The following is a 23896-nucleotide window of genomic DNA, read 5'->3' as shown; positions in this document are numbered from 1 at the left end:
CAGCCTTTTGGGCTATGTGTAAACTACTATGTGCTGTCCTTTCTCAAAAGGTGATGCTGCTATTTTGATTGTGTGTTTTTCTCACAAAAGTAGAGCAGCACCAGCATAAGATAAGGAAATTATTGGATGAGTCCCTGTGAAATTAAATCTGTTTCTGACTGGTAAAGCTCTCCAGAGCACGTACAAAAAGTTCCAGGGTGTCATAACAGAGGAATCTTGTTACTCTATTTTTTTTTTCCTCCTCAGCGAGATCATTCTTGGCATTGAGAACCTTACCATCTTCCAAAACATTGTCTGCTCTCTGTGGCTTACTCATTTTTATTTCCTGCCACCTAAGTGCTCAAGAGTTTTCCAGTGAGGGGATCTTTCTTTGCAACAGATTGCTGTAAGAAAAAAAAACGCCTTGTTTACTTTTTGTCACTGACAGTAGGTTTTTCAAAGGCAAAACAACTGTTTGAAGTACCAGGACAGCTGTGAGGGCTGAAAGAGAGCTGAGTGGGTCTTACTGCTTAAGGCAGATTTCCTTCAGGTACACTGTGAAATTCACGGGATCATTAAGGACAACTAATACTTGCTAAAAAGTGAGTAGCAGAAATAATAGTTGCACTGAACCTTACCTGTGCTGCCCAGCATAGTTTGTCATCCGAACTTCATTCACAGTAGGAAGCTACTACTTAGATCAGTTTTTGTGTGGATGTATGTATATACAGACAGAAGAGGCCATTTGAAAACTTTTAAAAACCTGTTTTAAAATATGCTTTTGAGCCTGTTCGTTTAGTAGGGGGGGTATTTTTTTCTGCAGTGATGGATGAAGACAGTATAAAAGTCATAGCATAATAGGAAGATCTGAAAGTTTGTAGACTTTATGTATGGCTCTTATCCTGTCTTGATCTTTGAATAGGATGCCCCCAGACTGTATGAGTGAGACCTTGCCAGCTGACCTTCATTTAAGAGGATTGCATTTCTGCACTACTGAAAATGCAGCTATGCCCTAGCTATTTCAAAGAGCATTCGTATTATAAAGCAGATCTCATAATGCATAAGCTAGAAGCTTGCAGATGGACTATCTAGCCTATGGATTGTGTATAAAATGAAAAAATAAAAGTTGAATGCTGTCATCTTTGTGCTTTGAGAACGACTTAATTTAATCTTCACTACGAAAGAGAGAATAATGGGGAGTTTAGATATAATGCCAAAGGAAGCTGGGAGTAGAGGCAGATTTTTCGAAATGGAAAAAATTGTTTTGCGTGATATGGCCAAAATCCTTCCTGTATTTTAACATGATACATGGTTTATCACAATTAATTTTTTACATAGGCATATATCATTGACTTTGGTATTCTGCAATAGGGCGATATGAACGATGTGTTCATTCAGAATACAAATGTGTTAGTGGCTTTCATTATCTATTTGCTATACAATATTGTAGCAATAATAAGTTATGTTGCATGCATGCTAGTGCAAAAAAATTGACGTCAATTCTTTCAACCTTGATATTAGATGAGAAGTACAAGTAACAAGCATTGGTGTTATGAAAACATGGTGTACATTCTCCTACTGTTCATCTTAAACACAAATCTGTGATGCATGAGACTAAGGTACTTGTGTCCCACCCAGGTGACCGTTATATCATGATGAAAACTGATTCTGTTGCTTGATTCGCATGTGTGATTTCTTTTGGTTGGAGGAAAACAACCCTGTGAAAAGGTTGTATAAGTTTTGAATGCTGGACTTTCAGAGTGCAGTTAAATGAAGAAAACAAAGTCAAACGGTACCTTGTCTGTTTGTTCTTTGGGTACAAAATAGAAGGTTTGAGTTTGTTATAATGTTTGGAGAACTGTTTCATTGAGGAATCTGTTAGGGAAGTGTAAAAGCTTAGTCTAGGAAATTCAGGGTTTGAGGTTCAGGTGGTTTCATAGCTGTTTCAGCTGACAGTAAAGTGATTTAGTGCTATGTATTAATGATCCCTGCAAAATACAGTAAATTTTTAATGTCAACATCTTTACCTAGGAGGGAAAGCTTCAGGCCTTTTGGTGTTATCCAGTTGCACTAAGTAGAAAACTTGGGGGTGGGGTGGGGTGTTGATTTGATCTATTTTGAGTGCCCTTTCATAATTTTAAACAAAATCATATTTTAATGAAAATTCTGGAATGAGAGTTCTCTAGGGAACGGTGTGTAGTGGAGTAGAAGTCACTGGCAAAGCTGGGAGGTGAGAAGATGGATGAACAGGACCATCACAGGTGTGTAACAGTACCAAAACCATTACATTTTTGTTCTGTGCATTTAACAGTGTGCAAAATTTCTTTATAATGCAATCCACAGAGAAGACGTGGGTAGTCTAGAAGACAGTACATCAGAACTCCTGTGACTGGTAGGAGTGGGATACTAATATTGTAAACTTCAGAAATGCTGGGACCTCAGAATATCATACCGAGAAAGAAGCGTTCATGGTTCTTACTAGTGGCGGGAGCAGCCACTTGAGAATCCCGAGGAGCACAAGGTTTTTCTGTGGTGCTTTTCTGTATTAAATATGTGAAGTGTAGGAAACTGGAGCCTTTGAAACTCCTGAAGTTCAGTATTTCAAATGAGATAGTATTAATATGCTGCTTATGAAGTTCATAGGTTTGGTTCTTGAAGTGTATATATATTCCATGAAAAAAGAAAATATATATATATACACACGTGTGTGCACACATATTCTTATGAACCCCAAAAGTACCTTCATGCTCTGATTTAAAATGTGGGAACATGTCTTCAAGGATTTATTTTGTTAAAATCTGACTGTAAACGTTTTGATCCCGCAATAGATGCGTTGTCTTCAAAGTGAAACCTCCTGAAATATTTTGTTTTACTTGACACAAAAATGTATGAATTCACGGGGCAGGAATAAAGCAGGGTTGCAATTGAATGGCAGCTCTGGTCATGCTAGTTCTCCAAATAGTGCTTTTTCCTATAGCAACTATAGCAAGCCCATACGTCGAAAATGCAAGGTACTTTGCATCTGTTTTCTCAGATTGAGTATTTTTAGTGAAATAAAAGTTCAGTCAGAAGGTGACCAGCACCTTAGTGCTTGGGGGCAGATGGCGATGTGCTGGATGTCCCAGCTTCCCTCTGGTGAGAACTGGGAGTGGGTCGGCTCCTCTGATCAGATCGTCACCTTGCTGTCATGTGTGGTGTTGTTGCAGGTGAGGGAAGCAGATGAGGAACAGAATCTGCCTTAAAAGCAAGGGGTGTGTTCCCCCACCCCGACCAAAGGTGCTTTTCTTGCAGAAGCCTTTGTCTCAAGGTTTTGGTGCTGTTCCCGTATGTTTTGACCTTGAATAATGCTGTGTTTATGTATAGCGCTTGGCAAACAGATTTCACAGGGGCTTTTCTGATAGTACAAACTGTAAGCATAAGGCTTAAATGAGGCATTTGACAAAGGGAAAATGACCGAATTTGTGTTCTTGCTGTGGGGAAGTGATACCTTTTGCTGCCATTAGGATGGAGGCTGCTTATCCCTCTTGTTAAAAAGCAAAGTCCATCCGTTGCAGCTCCCCACACACCAAAAAATGTATCCTGACTTGATTCACTTACCATCTTTGTGGTATATGATATTCTTCTGTTCAGTCTGTTTTATAAATTACTTGAATTAAAACAGTAAGATCTATAGAGTAAGAGCAGGGTAGAATCTTTTTTGTTTGTTGGGTTTTTGTGTGTGTGTGAATGTGGTGTTAGTTTGGTTAACTTTCATTCTTCGATATAATTTTTTTCATGCAACAATTGAAAATAGTCATGTGAAGTTATGCAGCTGGGACAGGACAAATATAAACAATATACTGTTTTTCTGTAAGCATGCTAAAATGCCTGGCCTTCCCAGTTTATTACAGCGCGTGGATAACTATAGCATATGCAACTGCAGAAGTCATCATTTGTTCTTCCTGGACCAAACTCAGAAATTTTCACAGTAAATTACTGTTTTAACTTGCTTGTACAGGTATCACTTCTCTTTTAGTAATTTGTCAAGATTTTTATTGTCAATACCCAAGCTAGTGTCTCAATGCACCGTGTGTTGATACGAGGGCTTTGATAGATGGTATAGGTTGGAAAATTAGTATTGTGTTTGCATATGGCACAGAGCACACGAGGATGCATTTTTTCCCTTTTTGTATTATTTTTTATTTCCCATATGTACAATTGGTATCTCTTAGCCCGTGCAGCAAGTGGGTGACCAAGACTCTAGTGAAGTGTATTAGTGTACGGCTCACACAGTAAAGAAATACAGAAAGAGTTGAGAAAATTAGAGATGGCCTACATTTCAGTGCCAGTATTACTCAACTGATTGCATGCATTTGTACCTGAGTGTTACTAGCAGCCTGTTGCAGGCCTCAAGTTCATTGCTTTTTCTAGACTCTTTCCTGGCCTGTGACTGCTCAAAACAGCCCTTTCTATGTTCCTCGAGGAACACAGTTTCAGGATTTCATCCTGATAATTTAGGTCTTCCATGGTGATTACGTGGGAATTTGCCTTCATCTCTCTGGCCCACAGCCACCCAAGACAATTATGCTTCCTTGCAACCTAATGCAATATATAACTATGGTGTGTATTAAAGTCACTGTGAGCTGGGATTGCTAAAGCTGTTAAGGTATGGAAAAGTAATATTAAAACTTCATTTTTTTCAGTGAATACAAATAGAAATGAGAAGATCGTATCAGGATGAAACATATATCAGAAAAGGTGGTGCTGTCTAATTTGTTTATCAAATAGTCATGGGGGAAAAAAAAAAAGAGGTTTTTAATAGCTTCCTACATCTTACATCTTAAAATCTCAATATTGTAGGTCTAGGAACAGAATTCAGTCTAACTGAAGGGAGACTGGAAAGAAGAGCTTCGTCAGTTCCTGTTGCACTGAGGCTTTGAATAGCATCACATATAGTTGCTTGGATTTTCGTTCAGTTTGGTTGTTTTGGAAAAATTTTCACACGCGTGAAGGATCTGTCTGTATTCGTTTAGGCACCTGCAGAGCTTTTAAAAATATTCTTCTCACACAAAGCATTTCATAAGTGTTTCCAGAAGCTACAAAGGAAACTTTTTGAAGTCTTGTAAGCCTTTTCCTCTGCTGAGTTATCTCTCACTGAATGCAGGTGTAAGTGGGATCTTCCCATTGCTCCATACTGAGCAACGTTTTCTTTAATGTGCATATGACAGTTCCCTTTAATACCACTTCCAAGCATGATGTGAATAGAGAAACGACAGTACTTTTCTGTGCGTTTAGCGTTTGACTGTCAGCAGTGCTTTTATGCAAATAGTTGTTTGAGCCCCATATTCTATGACATTTTTGGTGAAGAAACGCTTCATGTAAGTGTCTGGCTAATACCTGCAGTTACAGGTGGTATTGGAACTAGAAATTCATGAATGTGTGAGGTTGAAAGTTGGAGACAAAAACGTTAGGAAATTGCAGGAAGTTCTCATTTATGCACTTTTCAGCCCTATTGAGTTGATGTGACATACATTCTGATCTTAATATAAAGAAAACTAGTAGAGTATATACCTTTGTACCTGACTTCTGATAAAGATGAAACAATCCTTTTGTTCTCAAACTGTATTTGTCAAAAAAACTTACGGATTGCCACATAATATGCATGAGTCCAGCTCAAATAATTAATTCCAAAAAAAAAAGTTCTAAGCAAAAATAAGGTTTTAGTGATAAGCTACTTTTCACACACTTCAAGGGAATGAGTCATTTAAACATACGTAGATATATGATAGGTAGGTCTTTGATTCAAAAGAAATAACCCACCAGAAAGTTCTCTTTGGAGGTTCTCTCTAAATCTCTCTCCATAATGAGTTATTCTTGTTTGATGAAAACAGTTTGTCCCCAGGGAAATGGAAGTACATGCATGGCTGGCTTCTCTCCTGCTCCAGATTCATAATCCAACAGCGATAGTTGGTTCTTGGTGATACCACCATAGTTTTCTGCCATCCTCACTTGCCTCTCCTTTCTCCTTCTCCCCTGTGATTATAGTGTTGCACTCTTTCAGAAGAGACTGATTTTCTTGGAGTTGTGCAATGTATGTACTAACTTCAACAGTATTTTCAAAACATGGCCTCACCTATAATGAAATTTGCCTTACCTTTGTAAGAAGATGAGCATTAAGTTTTCTTTCGTGCAACTGCGTTTGAGGATTGCCAATCTCCCATCAGCATTTTTTCTCCAACTGTGCTTGAAAAGACATGATGTTCAGTGCAAGTAGTTTTGCATTTTGAATAAATGATTAATTTACTAATTTTTACTAACCCCTTTTGTCTTATGTCACATGAGTTTTTTAGTTGTCCAAGCGGTGAGGCAGTGGTGCTGCTTTCCTTATGTAATTAGTATCAAAGTGCTTTGATACCAGTAAATTTTTCCCTTTAAAATTCATTTTATAAAAATAGCTTTACTTCTGCTTAAATTCCCCTCATATTTTCTTGATTATATGGAAGTTGAAACAATGTAAATAGTAGAAATGACCTTTTTATTATTACTGCGATCAACACAGGATAAGATGACTCTAATATTAGCAGTATTTGTATAACAGTTAAGGTTCTGTTATCAAATTCTATTTTATTTTACAGTGTAATTTAAATTTAGAAAGGCAGCTAAAAGCTCGCAATTTATTATTTAAATATCTGTCTTGGGGGACTGCGTATGTATATTTGTGTGCATAGAGGTATGCAAATGAGCTATACCAGCTTCATCTGTAAATAAAACAATTATGTGAAACGCTCTTTAAACTTTACTGAGATTTTCTTGATATGAATAGAAGTCTGAAAATTCTTATGAAGATTGCAGAGGCAGAGCAACTCAGTTGGATTGTTTTGCTTGATTCTTTGGAAGATTTTATTTTTGAGGCTTTTAAGGGCTTAAAATTTGTAGAACAAAGCCTTACATTTTCAGAATCTAAGCTATTTATATGAAATAGATATATGTTTGTATCAAGCTTAAAGTAGGGCATCCAGACCAGATGTTTTTGAAGTCATCTCATTGTTTTGACTTTGTCGTACATTAATGATGTGTTCAAGAGATAATTTCCAGAACAGTAATATTCATTTCAACCTATGCAGTTGGTTTAGACTGTCTTGGTTCTTTAGGCTGGCTTTACTACAATGTTCAAAGGCTTGATACTTTAAATTACTCACACAATGATATTAGAGTTGCTGGTAACTAAAATATTTCTGTACTGTCTTCTCTAAATCAAGTAGGTAAATTTGAAGTCTGTTCTTTAAAAATTTTTTACAAGTGTACTATCCAAATGTATTTTTTTCTTTCTCATTTGAGATCGGAGTGTTGCAGCTTTACTATGTTCATTTTTTTGAATAGAAATGAGCTTGGATGAGTTGTCTTCCTTCATGGATGTTGAAGCTGAAAGCTACTTAATGTTCTAAGTACAAGTAGTTGCTAATATTTTGGCAGAATCAACTGTTACTTCTTAGTTGTCCTATTTCTGTGTAGGAGCATGCAAGTTACCTAATAACTTCTAGATTTTGGTATAAAGGTCTTGTATTACTATAAATTGTAAACAGGAATGAAATACAAATTAAATTTGCTAAATTAAAAAAGCCACAAGATGGCATCAAATTGTTGATTCTATCCTTTACTCCTAACATTTTTTTAAAGGTCAAAATATTAGATTGTATGGATCTCTACATAGGAACAGTTGAAATAGCGAATGTGCAGTGAAATAGCTGCAGCTGTTGAGTGTTTTCCTTCCAGCATTTGTAGCTTGTGAAACAACAGTTTTATAAACTTTTAGGAGCTTTTTGTGCCTCAAGAGAATGAAGTATGGCTTTTAGGTGTCTAACATGGTAGGAACCATTAATATGGAAGCAGAATGAATTCTACTGGAAAGTGTATGCAGCATCGTACCTGTAGCTGATGTGATGAAATCCAAGATAGTATTAAGGTTTCAGGATGCTTTCCTGATTTCTTTCAATGTCATGTTGTTGCTCCTGAATGCTTAAATACTCATCTTTAATATAAATCACAAGTAAATATATATAACCTTCTTTGGTAAGTTAGCAAAACTAAACCAAGTAACATGTTTTTGATTAAAACACCATGTTAAGTAGTTGTCTTAAAGAAGATTTGTATTTTTCAAGTTACATGGGTTTGTTACTAAATTGGTTTCAACTTATGAATATTCACAGTATACTTCTTAACAGTCTAGAGTGGCTTATGCATAAGAATTAGGTATGTCGTCTTTGAGCAAAACCGTTAAGTGCTCAGAAACTTTGAGGAAATGAATGTTCTTTAAATAGCTAAACAGTGATTTCTGCTGCTACTGATGCTCAGGGTACAGCTGCACAAACAAAAGCCACCCTAATTGGAGTTGGAATTTGCAGTGTCTAGTTACTTAAAAGTAACTTTCAAATTCCTAATGTGAAGTTTTTAACATAAAATATCTTACTGTGCACTCGCTGAGAAATAAGCTACTGTATTTACAAGGACTTAGCTATTCTGAGGTAAATTCTCATTTGCCTACTCTAACAGGGCATAAATTAACGCTTGCTGTGTGTGGTTAAAGGAACCCACTATAATATTTACTCTGTCAACTTGATCTTTTTTTCTCTCTCTGAGAGAAGCCATCATATATAGTTCTGTGGTTATACGTGCTTTGTAAACAGAACTCATGCCATAAATTAGTGCTTTGTCATAGGAAAAACCTACACCTCTATATGAATGCTCTTGAAAAGCATTGTTTGTATCTAAACTCAGTATCTTTTGTTTTCAGGACGGTGTGAAATGTTACTGAAATTATCTTTCTGATGATTTTCTTATAGAAAGCATCTTTTTTTCCCTTCACATATCTTGTCAACCATAACTGCTTTGTGCTTTATTTTTTCTCCATCTTAATAGCATGCTTTTCTTCAAAAAAAAAAAAAAAAAGTGTGGTTAAAGTACTGGCTACTGCAACTACATTTTTTTTTTAAATGGTTGAAGTTGATGATTTTAAATGGTAGAAGGTGGTGATTAGGTCACTCATGATCTTAAGGTGACGAGAGAGGTGATGAATCAGTGGCAGAGGAAGGGTGTATACCTTCAGTGGGTGACAACTGATCAGTGTCTGGTGAGAAGCCAGCATATCTGGGGCTGTGAGCTGAGATTCATCCGTGAAATTATCACAGTCTAAGGCGGTGATTTACAAAACTAAAAGTCATGACCTCCATCATTTTATTGATTTTGCAGAAATTGTTCTTACAAATGGAAAGGTCATGGATATAGAATTGGTAGCTGTGTTTTTGTGTCTACTCATCTAAATGAATTTATTTCCTACCATTAATCACATACTTTGATGTTACGCTTGCAATATTATTTATTTATTTTGCAGTTGAAATGTTCTTAAAGCCTTGCTGCCTTTTCCTTTTAAGCTTCTGCACAGGGTTTCCCATTCATCACTACAGAGAATTCAGACAAAAGTATGGGGAAAAAAATCATTTGCAGGCTATGTATATCAGTTGTGACTATGTCTATTCTGGTGCTTTCTGGAGATGTTGGTGAAGAGAAAAATCACAAGCACAAGTCCTATGGAAACTAAAGCAAGGCTTTGTGACTGTAATTTTTTCCAAGGCTGCAGAAAACCTCCGGTATATTTGAAGCAGCTCCTTTGTCCTACCCCCATGGCAGCTGCCATAGGACCTGCAGGTCTGTTTGAGGTATTGGAAGCACTCAGTAAGTGGAAGGGAAGGCAGAAAGGCTGCAGTATTGATTCAGCAGGGGAGGAAAGGTGAATGGATGCATGGGATTGCAGATAATAGTAGTTAAGCATCCAAACAAACTAAATTGGGTTTGAAATCTGCAACTTAGCATCACTGGAAGTGATGTTTCTGTAGCTTGCTGGCTTGCTTTCTGTTTCATTGAGGTTCTGGGACTTTAAAGACATACCATGGGAGAATTCTTGCTATTTCTTCAAAATGTGTCATTAGTGCACCACAGGAACAGCCTTTTCACATAGAAAATTATATTTTTCTATGGAAACAGATGCAAAGTTTTATTTCTACTTTCTCGGCTAAAAGAAAGGTGATTAAAGTTTTAAATAGTTTTAAATAGTGGTTGTTTCTCAGTTGCAAGGCTTCTCTCAAAGATAGGCAGCTTTTACTGCTGCTCTTCCTTCAGAGTGTGCTATTCTGATTTTCATCATTTTCTCAGGAATTACAGTGAAAGGACAGAGGCAAAAGTACCTTTTCTTAGATATTAAAACAAGTCTTAAAATAAGTTACTGACTCAAATGCCCTACATAGATGTTGCTATTTTAACAATCAGAAAATAGCACAGAAAAATTCGGGATTAATCCATTTCTTTCAATCAAAGGTTAAATCCTAATGCTAAAGATTAATAGGAGCTTGCTGGATGTAAAAAGCTGTATTCTCACTTTCATGGTGGAAACTTGAAAGCAGGTTCTTTAAGTGTTAATTAAATCATGGAACTTGAGGCTCCTTGCATGCAGTCTCCTGCTTTTTAGGTTCTTTAATTTTGAATTACAGAACATACTGTTGTTTATATGTGGACGTACAGATGTGATAGGACCATACCGGAGTTTTTCCTAGGCTAAGATCTCCGACCTTACTGAGTGTGTCTCAGAGGTAGGATACACTTGCATAGTGTTTAATGTTCAGATAAAATGCATGCTTGGTTTCATGTTAAAGGTTTTCTGTTAGCCTTGCAAATTGAAGTGGCTGGTTTTTGGTTGTTTTTTTGTTTTTGTTTTTTTCTATGCTGTTGGTAATATATGTATTGTTCATTGGGGTTTCACAGAAATGACTAAGAGCAGAATTTGTTCTTGCAGGAATTTTGTTGCTTTAAAAGCAGACTTGTGACCTCACTTTTCTCTTACATGGTGTGTTGACTCTGCAGAGTTAACAAGAATAAATAGTAGTACAGGTCTTTTGCTTGTTACATTAAGGTAATTGGATAAGGCATGAGCAGAACTAATTATTGTGAGAGTGCTATTTCTGGTCACTAAAACTCTTCAAGGCAGGAATACGTTGCAATTCCTTGGTCCTAGTTTTCCATCCTAGAGCAGAAGCAGATCATGTTTTGAAATTTCTGTAGCCAATTTCCATATTAACCCTTAGTTACAAGTGATCGTGTTTAAAATGAAGCAATAGTGTAAATAAGAAAATTTTCTTTGAATATAGAAAAATGTTTCTGATGGGTATCTGATGGTCGAAAGGTAAACCTGTAAAAGCTTATCAGGTTCTCTGCTCCCCCGCATCTAAAACAGGATCTGTAAAGAGTTCAGAGTATGTTCAATATTTTCTTTCTCCTTTTTAATAGAAACACACTGCCCTCATTTTCAGTAGATCCTCTGTAGCTCTGTGTTCATTAAAAAATATATGTACCTGACAAGAAGGCCAGCTATTAATGTTACCTTTTCTGTCTTTTCAAAGGAAGGTGCTTCTGCTCGAAAAACGCAAACGCCAGCAGCGCAGCCTGTACCACGACCAGGTAGGGTGACATCTTTTCATGCTTCTGCTCCAAGCAAGTATAAGCTTCAGAGAAGTTGTATTTAAAATTTTGGTTAGCTGAAGAATGAAGTGGGGGTCCTTTTTGTGGCTTTTAATGGCATATGTGTTGGAAATGACACGTGACTTTCCAGTTAGTTATACCACATGTAGCTTGAGAAATGTTCTGGTGCTTGGGTTCATTCTGTTCAGCATGTTTGTCCAGTCATCCTGTCGAAAGGACGTGACAGTGAAATTGAAAAGTCAAGTGAAAGACTTGGTTGTAAGGTTAGTAGTTCAGAATGCCTTTTCAAATATGTAGTGAGAATTGGTTAATATATCAAGGAGAAACAACCTAAATACAAAAGCCAGTCTCAGAAAGAAATTTGTTATACTTCAATATATCAGAAATACAAGTATTTCTCTCAGTGTATTATCATTATTTCTCACACTTCTTAACACATAAGATGTGTAATGAGGTTAGAATCTTCAGCTGGATTTTTAAATTCCCAATCTATAGACTTTAGCTACCAGTCAGTTCTGTACATCAGACTGAATTTCCAATTGAAGTTCAAAGTTAGAAAGATGTAGGTATTTTGGTTTGTTTTAATGAGAAACCCATTGAAAAGGATTGAGGAAGACTGTAAGCATACAAACAGAAAATCGGTGCTTCCAAACAGCGATGTGCATGGCTGTACTTAATTTACATATTGTGAGAATTTTTGGTTTGGTGGAAGAAAGTTTCAAGTGAAAGGTATGATTTAAGAATGAGAAAATAGTTATTGTTATGAAGGTGTTAAGAAGGGATCACTTTGTTTTTTGTCAGTAGTTTCTTTGGTGTTTTTTAATCAAAGCTGCCTTTCTAAATGAATATGCTTTTTTCTAGAAGTTCTGCTGGAGTACTGTGTTCTTGTTTAGATTACTAAGAGCTTTAAATACGTGCCTTGCTATTTCCTTGAGCTTTATTTCTAGGGTTTAATGCTTTAATGTTGTAAAAGGATTCATCCCCAAAATCTATTCTAATACTGAATATTCTCACAGCATACCTAAATGCTGTTGTGCACAGGTTCTTCTGGTTGGTTATTTAGGTACTAGAAAGGTCATGCTGCCTGTCATACTTACCTCACTGGCCCTGTTGAGCATAACAATGCAAATGAAGCTGACAGACAGCAGTATGAAAAGGGTAGAAGTAGCAAGAGCAGAAATCTGACTGAATTGTCACAGGTCCCTACTTGCTAGTCGCGGTTTCATGTGCATTAACCGACAGAAGTGTATTTTTTATACTGATGTTGTCCTTCTCTATTCCACTAGCTTGCCTACATACTGTTGAAAAGAGAAAAAACAGTCTGAAGAAATATATAATACTACATTCCAAAAAAGGATTTCTTATTTTGCATGTTCTAGGACATTTGGGGGTTTGAGCCTCAGGAGGGAGGCAGTGTCTGTTCATAGTGGGTGACAGTATTTAAATGTGCAATGTGCAGGAGGTTGCATCATTGCACATAGAAGGATTAGCTGAATTGATCAAAACAATTCTATAATGCTGATTTGAACAAATATTTCTTAATTTTTTTGGGAGGGATACCTATTTAGATTATCTAGTTTTCTACTAACCTGTCTCGGTACAGCTATCACATTTCTTACAGATGCTTTTTTTCTTGGCAGCTGATGCTGTCCATATGTTTCAGGAACTTTTTTTTTACAGTAAGGAGATAATTAAATTAAAAAATAATAATAAAAAAACATTGGGTAGGTAAAATTCAAGTAGTTCAATGTAGTATTGCCAGTTATATCTGTGCATTTGACAGTGTTAGGAAAAGATAATTAAGGATATAGTCTCAATATTTCAACAATGGCAACTGTGTGGTGTGAATATTTATAATGTTCTAGCCAGTTTCTGAAACAGTTGGTCATAAATAAACATGAGCAAGTTGGTGCTATGAAATTGGAAGTCAATTAATGAAATTTGTCATGCATAGTAGCAGTTGAGACTTAAGGTACAGTCTGCATCAATCTTTTTACTACTGACTTTTCTAATTTTGTGAATTAGGATAATGGTAATTATTAAGCACAATAGTTCTTTCTTTAAGTTAGGAATCCTGAAAACTCTAATTTATTAAAACTGAACTATGAAATATTTATTTGGAGAAAGCCAGGTTATTCGGTAGTAGCACCAAAGTGAAGAAACATGTGCTTTTCCAACTTTGGACTGAAACATCTCCCAAAACTAGGAGGTCATGAAACATGGAAGACTAAAAAGGAAACACTTTATTGTGGGGAAAAACCCAACTAGGGGGATAATTGCAATCAGAAACTAACCCGAATAAGTCTGAAGCTATTGAAGACTTAGATTGTAGAAAGTTCTGTATGTCTGAAGGATAGCTAATCCTGTGGAGATTTCATTTACTGTAACACCTACTTGTGAAAAGGTAAGGATCTGTAAAGATTGTCTTGTTGTGAAACAGTCTTCCTGTTGGTTCAGCACAGTTGAGCTTGGGATCTACAAGCAGCTTGCTTGAAGATTGCTGGCAGTGTTTCAGTGCTATACTGTCTTTTCCCTTTGGGGAGGATAGAGAAAGATGACTAGTTTCAGAAAAAGTAGAGGAGATTGACTCAACTGTACTTGCATCTGTTTTCAGACAGTCAAAAGCTGTTTGTCTGCTGAATACTGAGACCCGAATTATAAATCCCCTCTTCAACTTTGTGTATTGCTTCTCTGAAAATGATCTAATGACTATAGTGTGACTCCTGCGTCTCAAAACATTGAAAAGTGAGACAAACATTGAAATGTTTTGAGTCTTAGCATTTGTAGTATGTATTACTCATTCTGTTGTATATTCTGTTTTTTTCTCAGTTTCTCAAGCAAGACCACCTCCAAACCAGAAGAAAGGTTAGTCATTTTTAGTTACTGTCCTTTTCATTTTTGTGTGGATTATGCCCACACTTTCTTTTGCTGGAACCACAAGCAAAGAGAATTGTATTTTGCTAAACATGTGATTACCAATATTTAGAGACCCCTGATATAGGGATACGCTTTCTATGGTGAATGAAAACCTTCAATTTAGATATTCACTACAGTTTCCCTTGAATATTTACCATAATTGCGGTCTGTTAAGCAAAATTTTGGTTTTATGTACAGCTCCTTTAATTGAAAAAAAAAGGCAAGAAATATAACTTTATTTTCTTTACAGGATCTCGAACTCCCATAATCATCATTCCGGCAGCCACGACCTCTTTAATAACAATGCTTAATGCAAAGGACCTTCTGCAAGATCTGAAGTAAGTAGCTGATCAGAACATACTAGAACATATTGTAATACTGTGTAAAAAATTGTTGTCAGATACAGTTTTATTAGTACCAAATTAATAAACAATCAGGAGGGAGTTTCTTCTGTCTCACGACAGACTAGTTTTACAGACCAGATTATAAAAGAAATTTATGCCTCATGAATAGTGGTTAAAAAAAAAGGCAAAAATTTCAGTGTTTGCACAATTGAGCCAAATGGGCAGATCGAGAAGATCTTACAGTACCATTTCTAACGACTGGAGTGGTTTTCTTCTTATGTAATGTATATGCATGCATGTGCAAGTGATAACAAACCCTTACCATGGAAGAAGGCTCAGAGGAGTTAGGCAAGGATGATCACAGAATCACGCAACTGCTTGAATCGGAAGGGACCTTAAAGACCATCCGGTTCCCACCCCCCTGCCATGGGCAGGGATGCCACCCAGTAGACCACGTTGCCCAGGGCCCCATCCAGTCTGGCCTTGAACAACTCCAGCATGGGGCATCCACAGCTTTTCTGGGCAACCTGGTCCAGTGCTTCACCACTCTGAGTAAAGAATTTCCGCATAACATCTAATCTAAATCTCCCCTTTTGGAGTTTAAAACCTCCTCGTTGTCCCATCACTATCTGCATGTGTAAAAAGCCACTTTCCTTCTTTTTTATAAGCCCCTTTACGTACAGAAAGGAATCGTGCAGCTCAGAAGAGAATGCAGGAGATGACCATAGCCATGGTAAAGAGAAGCAGAGGTTGGCCTTTTAGATAAATGGCTATAGTAGCTGAGCAGATCAAGTGGTTGTCTAAATGGTCTTCCCTGAGACAATCAATAGAAAATACTAACTTGTAGAGCCAGCCATACCACCAGGAGGGAGGTTTATATGTTGCCTAGCCCAACACAGAGTATAAAAACTGAACAACCGAAAAAATGAACTTTGAAGAGAACAGGCTTGAGCTTTCTTCAATGCATATTTATTCCCAGTGGCTGGGGACACGCAGCATTGTGGTGATGAATATACAGTGACTGGTAATGAGAATCTGTTTGTATTGCCATCTAACTCCGTATTGTAATTGTATATTATACTTGTGTGTCAATTTCAGTTCATTGCTGTATCACCCTACTCAATCAAAATCCCGTGTAGTGTCAAACCTATGCCCAAATAAGTAAATTCAATATTAACATTAAATTCTTCTATTTTGGAGCATCTAAAAGACCCTGGTCAGAAAGTATTGGACTCTCACACTAATTGGCACTTCAGGCAAGATATACTTGAGAGTAAATGTTACTCAGTAAAAATTCAGTAATAACAGGACTTTTGATTTAGCAGTATGCTTGTGAATAAGAGTCTATAGAGTAAGTTGTGCTTTAAGTAGGTAGCTTTAAGGTAGGGTAGTGTTAAGACCATCTGCAAAAGGGACTGCTACCCTTTATTAGGGTATAAATAAATTAAGTACCAAGAAAGACTGGGAGGAAAAAAAGGTAGTCAAGTTTTAAAAAAGAGAAGTGGAAAAGTGGGACTTTTTTGTGGGTAGAATAACATTGCACTGATTTTAGTGATATTTGGGATTAATTCGAAAAATGGAAAGATTCTGATAAGTTGAAAAAAGGAAAGGGAGAAGCAAGCTTGTATTGTTTGTTAGGAAGGTGCTCGACAGCAGTAGTGAAGTTAGGAGATATATAAGTATTTATATGCTTCAGAAACAGTTACGAAAGACAACATGATACATAAAACAGTGTATGCAGAGAACGAAATCAGAATACATTCTTAAAAGCAAAATTGCAACCTCATATCATAGTCAACCTCTGCATGCAGCAGGATCACTTGCTCTCAAGGACAATGAGTGGTCAGACAGCTGGACTCTGACAGCGTGTTCAGTCTTTCTTTGCCAACATCGCTGTAACATCTTAGAAACTACATACGCGTTGATACCAGAAAGATGGGAGATGTTATTTTTGTTAGTTTTGTTTAGCAATCATTAGTAAATGTCTCTGTGCAGAAGTAGTGGGTATTCTTTTTTAAAGTTCATATACAGCAAAAATGATAGTGAAGCATTATCAGCAAGAATTGATGAAAATTCTTTGAGGGAAATAATACTGTGTTGCTAAAATTGATTTATTACATTGCAGTGTGCTTGAATATGGCAGTTTACAACTGCTGTTGCTTAAATAAATGAACCTATCAGATTCTAAAATTTAATTCATTATGGCTAAATGCAATCAACATTATACTTTGCTTCCATCATGGCAAGGTAGAAATCAGTATTGTGTTTTTAATAAACAAAAACTTGTCTGACAGACCACGGTGTTTAAAGTTGCCTGTCTGTTAATATCAGTCCATTTTTCTGAAACAGTCGTTTTCACAGAAAAATACTGTTATAGATAGTTTGCACCAGTAGTCCATTCAAAAAGTTGGATAGTTGTTCTTTCTTCCACCTTCAGCACTTCCCTTATCCTTTATGAGACTTTATACGCTTGTTTTTGAAAAATAGTCTGTCCATATTGTGGTGCTAATTTTTTAGTGGAGTTGCCCTAGGATCTTTTTTAAAACAGCACTGTGAGATACAAGGTGCCTTCAGATCTCTAGCTATTCCTGGCTTCTCGATTACTGCCACATGCCACCAAAGATCTGGTAGGCATACTGGACTCTTAAGGCCTCTTATGAAATATTTAATCTGTGAGAAGGCTGGCTTTTAACATTATGATTTAATGTGCAAGCAGTTACTAGTTTGATCTAATTGTGTTGACAGAGGATGTTGCTTGTTTATGTGGGTTTTTATGCTCAAGAAACAATTACATAAGCACAAGCCCTGGATTTTACATCTATGTAGTTCATGACTGTGGTGCAGGAATAGATATAATGGAATAGAGCACCTGTATGTCATCTCTAAGTATATCCGTACTAGGAATGCTGCGCTGTTTCCAGCTCCATGGGGGCACAATTACAGTTAGCTTCTCTAGACTTGCTCCTAAAGAAGGCTGAGTGTTTGAGTGCAAAGAACTTGATCCTGGTAAGGGAAAAAAAAAATAAGGGAACAAAGGAAGACACCGACATAGTTAACAGGTATCGAAAGCTAAGTGAAGAAGCAAGGGATGTTGATGAATCAGAAATGCAATAGCAAAACTCAGAAGAGCAAAATATTAATTCAGCTGTGACAGCTGTAGCACTTTTCTAGAAAATGTGCCACCTGGCCTGTAATTTTTGCATTTCAAATTTACTGAAGTAGTTTGTTTAGGAATGGCTGCAGGGTTTGTTCTTAATGTTCAGGTATGCAGAATGTGGAACTGGCCTTGATGTAGAATAATATATATGGGATGATTTTGCAGGCAAAAAGAGTTGTGTAGTTTCTGCCTTGAGTCACCACCTTCTGTAATTCATTCCCCACTTTCAGCTAAATTTGACAGAACAGTAGCGATTCAGAAGATGCATTTCATTTGCCACAAGCTTTGGAATAAAAAAAATGATGCTGTCCACATGGAGAAGCACCTAAATTAATGAGGAAGATGCAGATAGATTTGAATTTCCTGTATTTTTTTTAGAGGTAATCAGCCTGCTTGTTAGCTCTATCAGAGACCGATGGTACAGCACAAGGAGAAGGGATTTTTGGAGCAGGAGGAGTGTTTGAGGGACATTGCAGAGGAGTTTGTTAGGAAACATAAGAGAATCCCCAGAATTCAGGGGAGGCATCTCTGAGAGGATGAGGCACGCAGGGCTGTTTGGGTAGGAAGGCTTTGGCATGCGTGTGAAGCACACTGTTCACAGGCTGCAGTGCTGGCTCCCTTACTGTTCTGTGAGGTGTGGGGTAATAAAGAAGGAGCGTTTGGGTTACATGGAACGAGAGTGGAGCAGAAATTTGTATCAGGAAGATGTAAACATTTAGGTGATGAATAGATACTTTTATTATTATGATGATTTACTTAGGATATGTTTAACCATAGTTGCTTTTATTTATCTGGTAAGAAAGCAGAGTACACAGTTAAACTGAATGGGTTGAAAATTTATAATTGGCCCTCTGTTATAAACAAAAAAAGCCTTTATAGTTAGTATCAGCAGTTTTGCACAGCTAAAAATGATGTAGCAAACAAACCCTTTGAAACTTCTGTTAAAGTACAGTTTCTCTAACTGATATTTGTGGCCAGGCAACTCACTGAGATTTATTCAACTTTGATATGGAGCAAACAGTCTGAAAGACTCAGGGATGATGCATTACAAAAGTGCCTTGTTCTCTTGCGAAGATAGGTATATGAGGCTTTTGACACTGTAATCAAATAAGAAATAGTGAGAGGGTTGTAAAAGAAGTCTCAAATTCTAAACATAATCAGATGTGTGTTGTGATGAGCTCAGTTACTGTCCAGCATTGGAGTTGCCTTATTCTCTGTTCATGCATTTTTCAGAAGGCCCAAATTGGGAGGCGGAAAGCATTGACCTGACCTGAGTGAAAGCGTTTTAAAGTTAACGCGAACAATTCCTATGAGTTTAGGGCTTAGACACAAGCAGTTCTGGCAGTTCAGTGGATGGTGTCTTTCCAGTTACCTCCCATAATTTGATCTTGCTCAATCACTTGCCCGTTTCCCTTAAGGAAAGGGACCTGCTGCCTTTAAGTGCAAAAGCGCACCAATTTTTATGCGAATACTGATTTTGGTAACTAACAGCAACAGGATTGAGCACTATTAATTTCCTAGTAAGAGTATAAATATAAAGATGGTTTCTAAATAAGTGTGGGATCACTTTTTTTTGACTAGGGAATAGTAATCTGGAGAAGCAATAAAAATGTAAGCTACTGCACAGTCAGGCTTCAGAACACATTTCTAGTGTACAGCATGATTAAAAAGGGGTCAAGTACAAATATGTAGTTAAGCTACCAGGCAGAGTATTGTGGCAAATTATTCCCAAGAGAAGATGGTGTTTTTGCTGTTTTCTTTAATACTCAGATTTCTTGAGTTTGACTTTTATGTCTAGAGATGGAGTAAGCCTCTCATAATAGAAATTGCTGTATGATTATAAATGATTCTCAGTTTGGGAGCACATGGCTTTTATTATACATGCTTGCATTTCAAGGATTTTGGAGCAAAGTAGCCATGGATTCAGCATATATTTCATAAACGTTCTGTAAGCTGTCGTTTATTCCTCTACTCTGTGCGTGTACATGTGTAAGCATTTCCTTCAATGCTTTCTTTGATAGACACATTTTTTACTCTTCCCTTTTGAATCTGCTCATTGTATTGTTTTTTTCTTCAGAACATTCAGATAACAAGGTATTTGTTCTGTCCTGTTCCGTCCTATTCAGACTTCTACAGCAAGTAAAATGGGAGGGTATTGTAGTCCAGAAGATACAGGCATTATGGCAACATTTGATTTGCCTCAGTTAGGTAACAGTTTTTAGCTGACCATGAACCGGAGAGAAACTTGTCAATAAACTAGCATTGAAATGAATTTTTACACACAAGCATATGAAGCTAGAAGTAACACTGAGAATGCCTGTGTCAGCCAATATTGGGGTGTTTCAGATATAATTTATAGTGGTGAAATTGCCAAACTCTTTGTAGAATCAATATTGCTTGTTAATATCCTTGTTCCTCTAACTTGGTAGAGCTGGTTGGGTTTCCATTTAAAATGTGTTTTTAAAAGCCTAAAACACAATATTAAATCTGTAATGCTTCTCCCCAAGCCCTGATACCACTTTCTCATTGAGTATGAAATATTAGCAAGAGCCAGTATTTTCAGGTGGGGTGAATAATGAACTTTTCCTCTTACTTCATTTTTCTTTCCTTTTTACTATTTCCACAGTAATTTAAAGTGCAGTCTACCTGTTGTTTAAGCATATTCAAGTTGTTTTTTAGTACTGAACTTAAAATGGGTTGAAAAGAACCTTTAGAAATGGTTCAAGCAGCATATCTATAAATGCAGTAGACGTTCAGAATGCACCATCTGCTTTATAATGAAGAGAAATCTTACCTGTTGTGTGGAGTATTGTGCTTTTAAAATATAGCACCAACACTCCTGATACCTTGTGCAGTTAAGTGAAATATACTGTTTCTTTTTGTCAGAACTTTGGAAATGAAATGTCAGAGGCAAACAATATTAGTAGTGTGACTGGGTGGTTCTCAATAGACTGTTAGGAGAAGGTGGCTCTGAGCTCTTGCTCTCTCCTTAGTTTTTTTGCTGGCTTGGTAGGTGATACTGGTCATATCAGCATACCTTTCTGTGATGTAGTTTTACATCTGTAAAAATGCATGATTTCATTATCTTCCCTTTTTCATTAGTAAAAAGCCCTACACTACTCTCACATTTATGATGCCAATTTTAAGAACTGCTGGGTGTACTGTATTTTATTATTGCCATATAGAAGAGGTTCTTGAAATGGAATTGCTTTTCTTTTTAAAACAAAGATGAGGCTGAAAAATAAAAATTCTGAAATTCATTTGGCGGGTCACTTCTTAACCATTTCTTTTTGTCTTACTGAGATTATGTGAGACATAAGGATCTTGCTGTCCTTATTTTGTAAGCATTATTTATCTATCAGAGAAGCTTTTTAAAAAAAAATAAATAAATCCATAATTGTAGTACATACATTGAAGTAACCAGATGAATCATCTGATCTTGTAAAATCACTCATTAAAAAAAAAAAAACAGAATAAAATCTGATCCATTTGACCAAAAATCCCAGTTTTCATGAGGAAAAAATAATTCTGGGTAGGTTTGAGTTCCCCAAGGACAAAAGCTATAAAATTTACTCCAGGAAGCAATGATTTCTTAATGCTTAAGCTTCCCCATGTCTTCACGTGTTATTTATCCTTGATCATTAAAAATAATTTGTTATTGCTGTTCAGCAGGCTATGATCTGGCTTCTCATCTGCAAATGTGTTGGGTAAGGTAGGCAAGACATGCCACAAACGTATAAGAACAGCTCTGGCTGTAGATTTGAGGGGCAGAAGACCTTTTAGTACAACTGGTTTTGTCACAAAGACTTATGAAACTTTGTCGTCTTGCTGTACTGAATGGGTAGTCATGGAGGCTTGGCGTAGTGAAAATGAGATGACTTCAGTGACTGCTGCCAATAATGCAACGTTCTGATAAAGTTGGTACTTTTCCTGTTGATTCGATCAAATTACTTTTGCCTACTGAATGTTTCTTTATTCTCCAAGGTTTGTACCATCAGATGAAAAGAAGAAGCAAGGCTGTCAGCGAGAAAATGAAACTCTAATACAGAGAAGGAAGGACCAGATGCAGCCTGGGGGAACTACAGTCAGCGTTACTGTACCTTATCGAGTAGTAGACCAGCCTCTAAAGCTTATGCCACAAGACTGGTAAAATAGATTTCCCATTACAAAAGTTCTTTATCAGGAGAATGCAGGACGTGGAGGGGACCAATAAAATTCTATTAAACTGCATAAGAAGTGAAGACAAGGCTGTAAGAATGGGTTTGATTGACTCTATAGGAGTGTTGTCTCCAGGTTAAAATGATATAAAGCTAAACTTCTTGATAGATCTTTCTTAAAAATAACATTTTGTTTTAACAATATGAGCAGCACAACTATTTTCAGTTTGTCTGAAATGTTCCAGGAATTCAAGTAAGAATATTCATGAGTTTTCCAGTTTGTGATACTGTAGCACGCGAGTTGCTGAAGCATGGTCCAAAAGAAGAATCCTCCTTTATCTTCTTCTTTCTGAATTAGTCTATTGGGAAGATGCATTTGCCGACCTCTTCAATATCTGCTATTCTAACTTTTTTATAATAGTTTAAAGAGGGAAAAAAAAAGTAAAAACAGAACTGCAGTTTCAGTAGTGAACCAGATTCAATGAACTGGATTCAATGATAGAAGCTTGCTTCTGAAGGGAGAGCCCCAGTTGGGGGAAGGGAATGAGAGAGCTTTTTGCAGCTTTTTCATAAAAGTAAAAGATTTTGTCTCTAAGCCCGTTTTTTGATACTATGAAAATATATTTCTCTTTGAATAGGAAAATTCTGGAGAAATACTTTTATTATTTGTGAGGTAATGAATTAGGCAACATTTTTAGTTCTTCCTCAGAGGTGTGAGGATTTTAGATGTGCGCGACATTTTTGATGGTTTTGTAGCTTCGAAAGTAGTTTTTAATGGAGAGGAGTATTTTTGGAAAGGTCCTATTCCTAAATTAAGTGTTCTATATTTAAAACTCGACTAAATCACAAATCAGTGGTTTTAAAATTCTAATACCGAATAGCACTTAAGAGGATCAAACCTTAATATCCAAATTGGTATTTAAAGTGCTTCTGACCAAAGAGATAAAATGATGTGTTTTTATTTAGCTTGTTTTTAATCCAACAGAGCATCAGACATTAGCATCTGGAAATTAACATGTGGAAGTTTTTGAAGTTGCTGCTTTTAAAGTTTTGTTGTTGCTGTTTTTTCTGTTACCCATTACAAACCTTGCAATGCAATTTTAAATGGCAAACCTTAAAGTTTCTGTTTTTCTCTTAAAAAATATCACAAAGATATCCTTTGATCATTCTTTTCCATTTGGGGTTTGGTAGACTAGAATTAAATTTGGGTGTTAGGTTAGGGATGCAATTATTTGTTCTAGTAGGTAGGAACCATGCTTGGATGATGTAAACATTCAAGAAGAAGGCAGACTGTATGTGGGAGGACATGTATTCTCAAAGGTTTTTCTGAAAATTTTATTAATATAAAAGCTTCATCATCTTAATCACAAATGTATTGTCTTAAACCGCAGGTAATGGTTACATACCCTCACAGTAAATGACGCACTTTGCAACTGGAGGCAGAAATTTAGCAGCTTTCTCTTGCAATAAATTTTTAGAATAAAAGCTAACAGTGTGCAGAATAAAGGCTTTTAAATTGCTACATCTCAAGTTACAGTCTAATTTGTAGGGGATTATGTTTAAAGTGTTTGAACACTTATAAAAAGCAAAACAATGTCCAGAAATAAACACTATTTCACTATTTCCAATAAATCTGCAAAGGGCAAAACTAAAAGTCTAGATAATTCACATAACGTTTTATTCCTTGCTTTGTAATGGAGAAAATGTAGTTGTACTGAAGGTGCAGTTGTTAAATGGGATATATTACTGTTACAAAAACAACAACAACAAAAAACACACTATGTTAAAATACATGTTTTCTTAAACAGGCAATGTATTTTAAATGTTCAAGGCCATCA

The 23896-nt window shown here is 36.5% G+C and overlaps 1 protein-coding gene across 1 annotated transcript in view; it reads left to right on the top strand.

Moving 5' to 3' along the window:
• The window catches only part of CDC73 (cell division cycle 73), a 97194-nt gene that overhangs the window by 67045 nt on the left and 6253 nt on the right, over nucleotides 1-23896 (top strand). The window contains exons 11-14 of the mRNA XM_040565153.1: nucleotides 11406-11463; nucleotides 14314-14349; nucleotides 14651-14738; nucleotides 21886-22047. Of these exons, the coding sequence (XP_040421087.1) occupies nucleotides 11406-11463; nucleotides 14314-14349; nucleotides 14651-14738; nucleotides 21886-22047 (344 nt within the window). The remainder of the gene's footprint in view (nucleotides 1-11405; nucleotides 11464-14313; nucleotides 14350-14650; nucleotides 14739-21885; nucleotides 22048-23896) is intronic.

This window comes from Cygnus olor, chromosome 8 (assembly GCF_009769625.2).
Source record: "Cygnus olor isolate bCygOlo1 chromosome 8, bCygOlo1.pri.v2, whole genome shotgun sequence".
Lineage (NCBI taxonomy): Eukaryota > Metazoa > Chordata > Aves > Anseriformes > Anatidae > Cygnus > Cygnus olor.
This window is presented reverse-complemented; position numbering and strand designations above follow the sequence as displayed.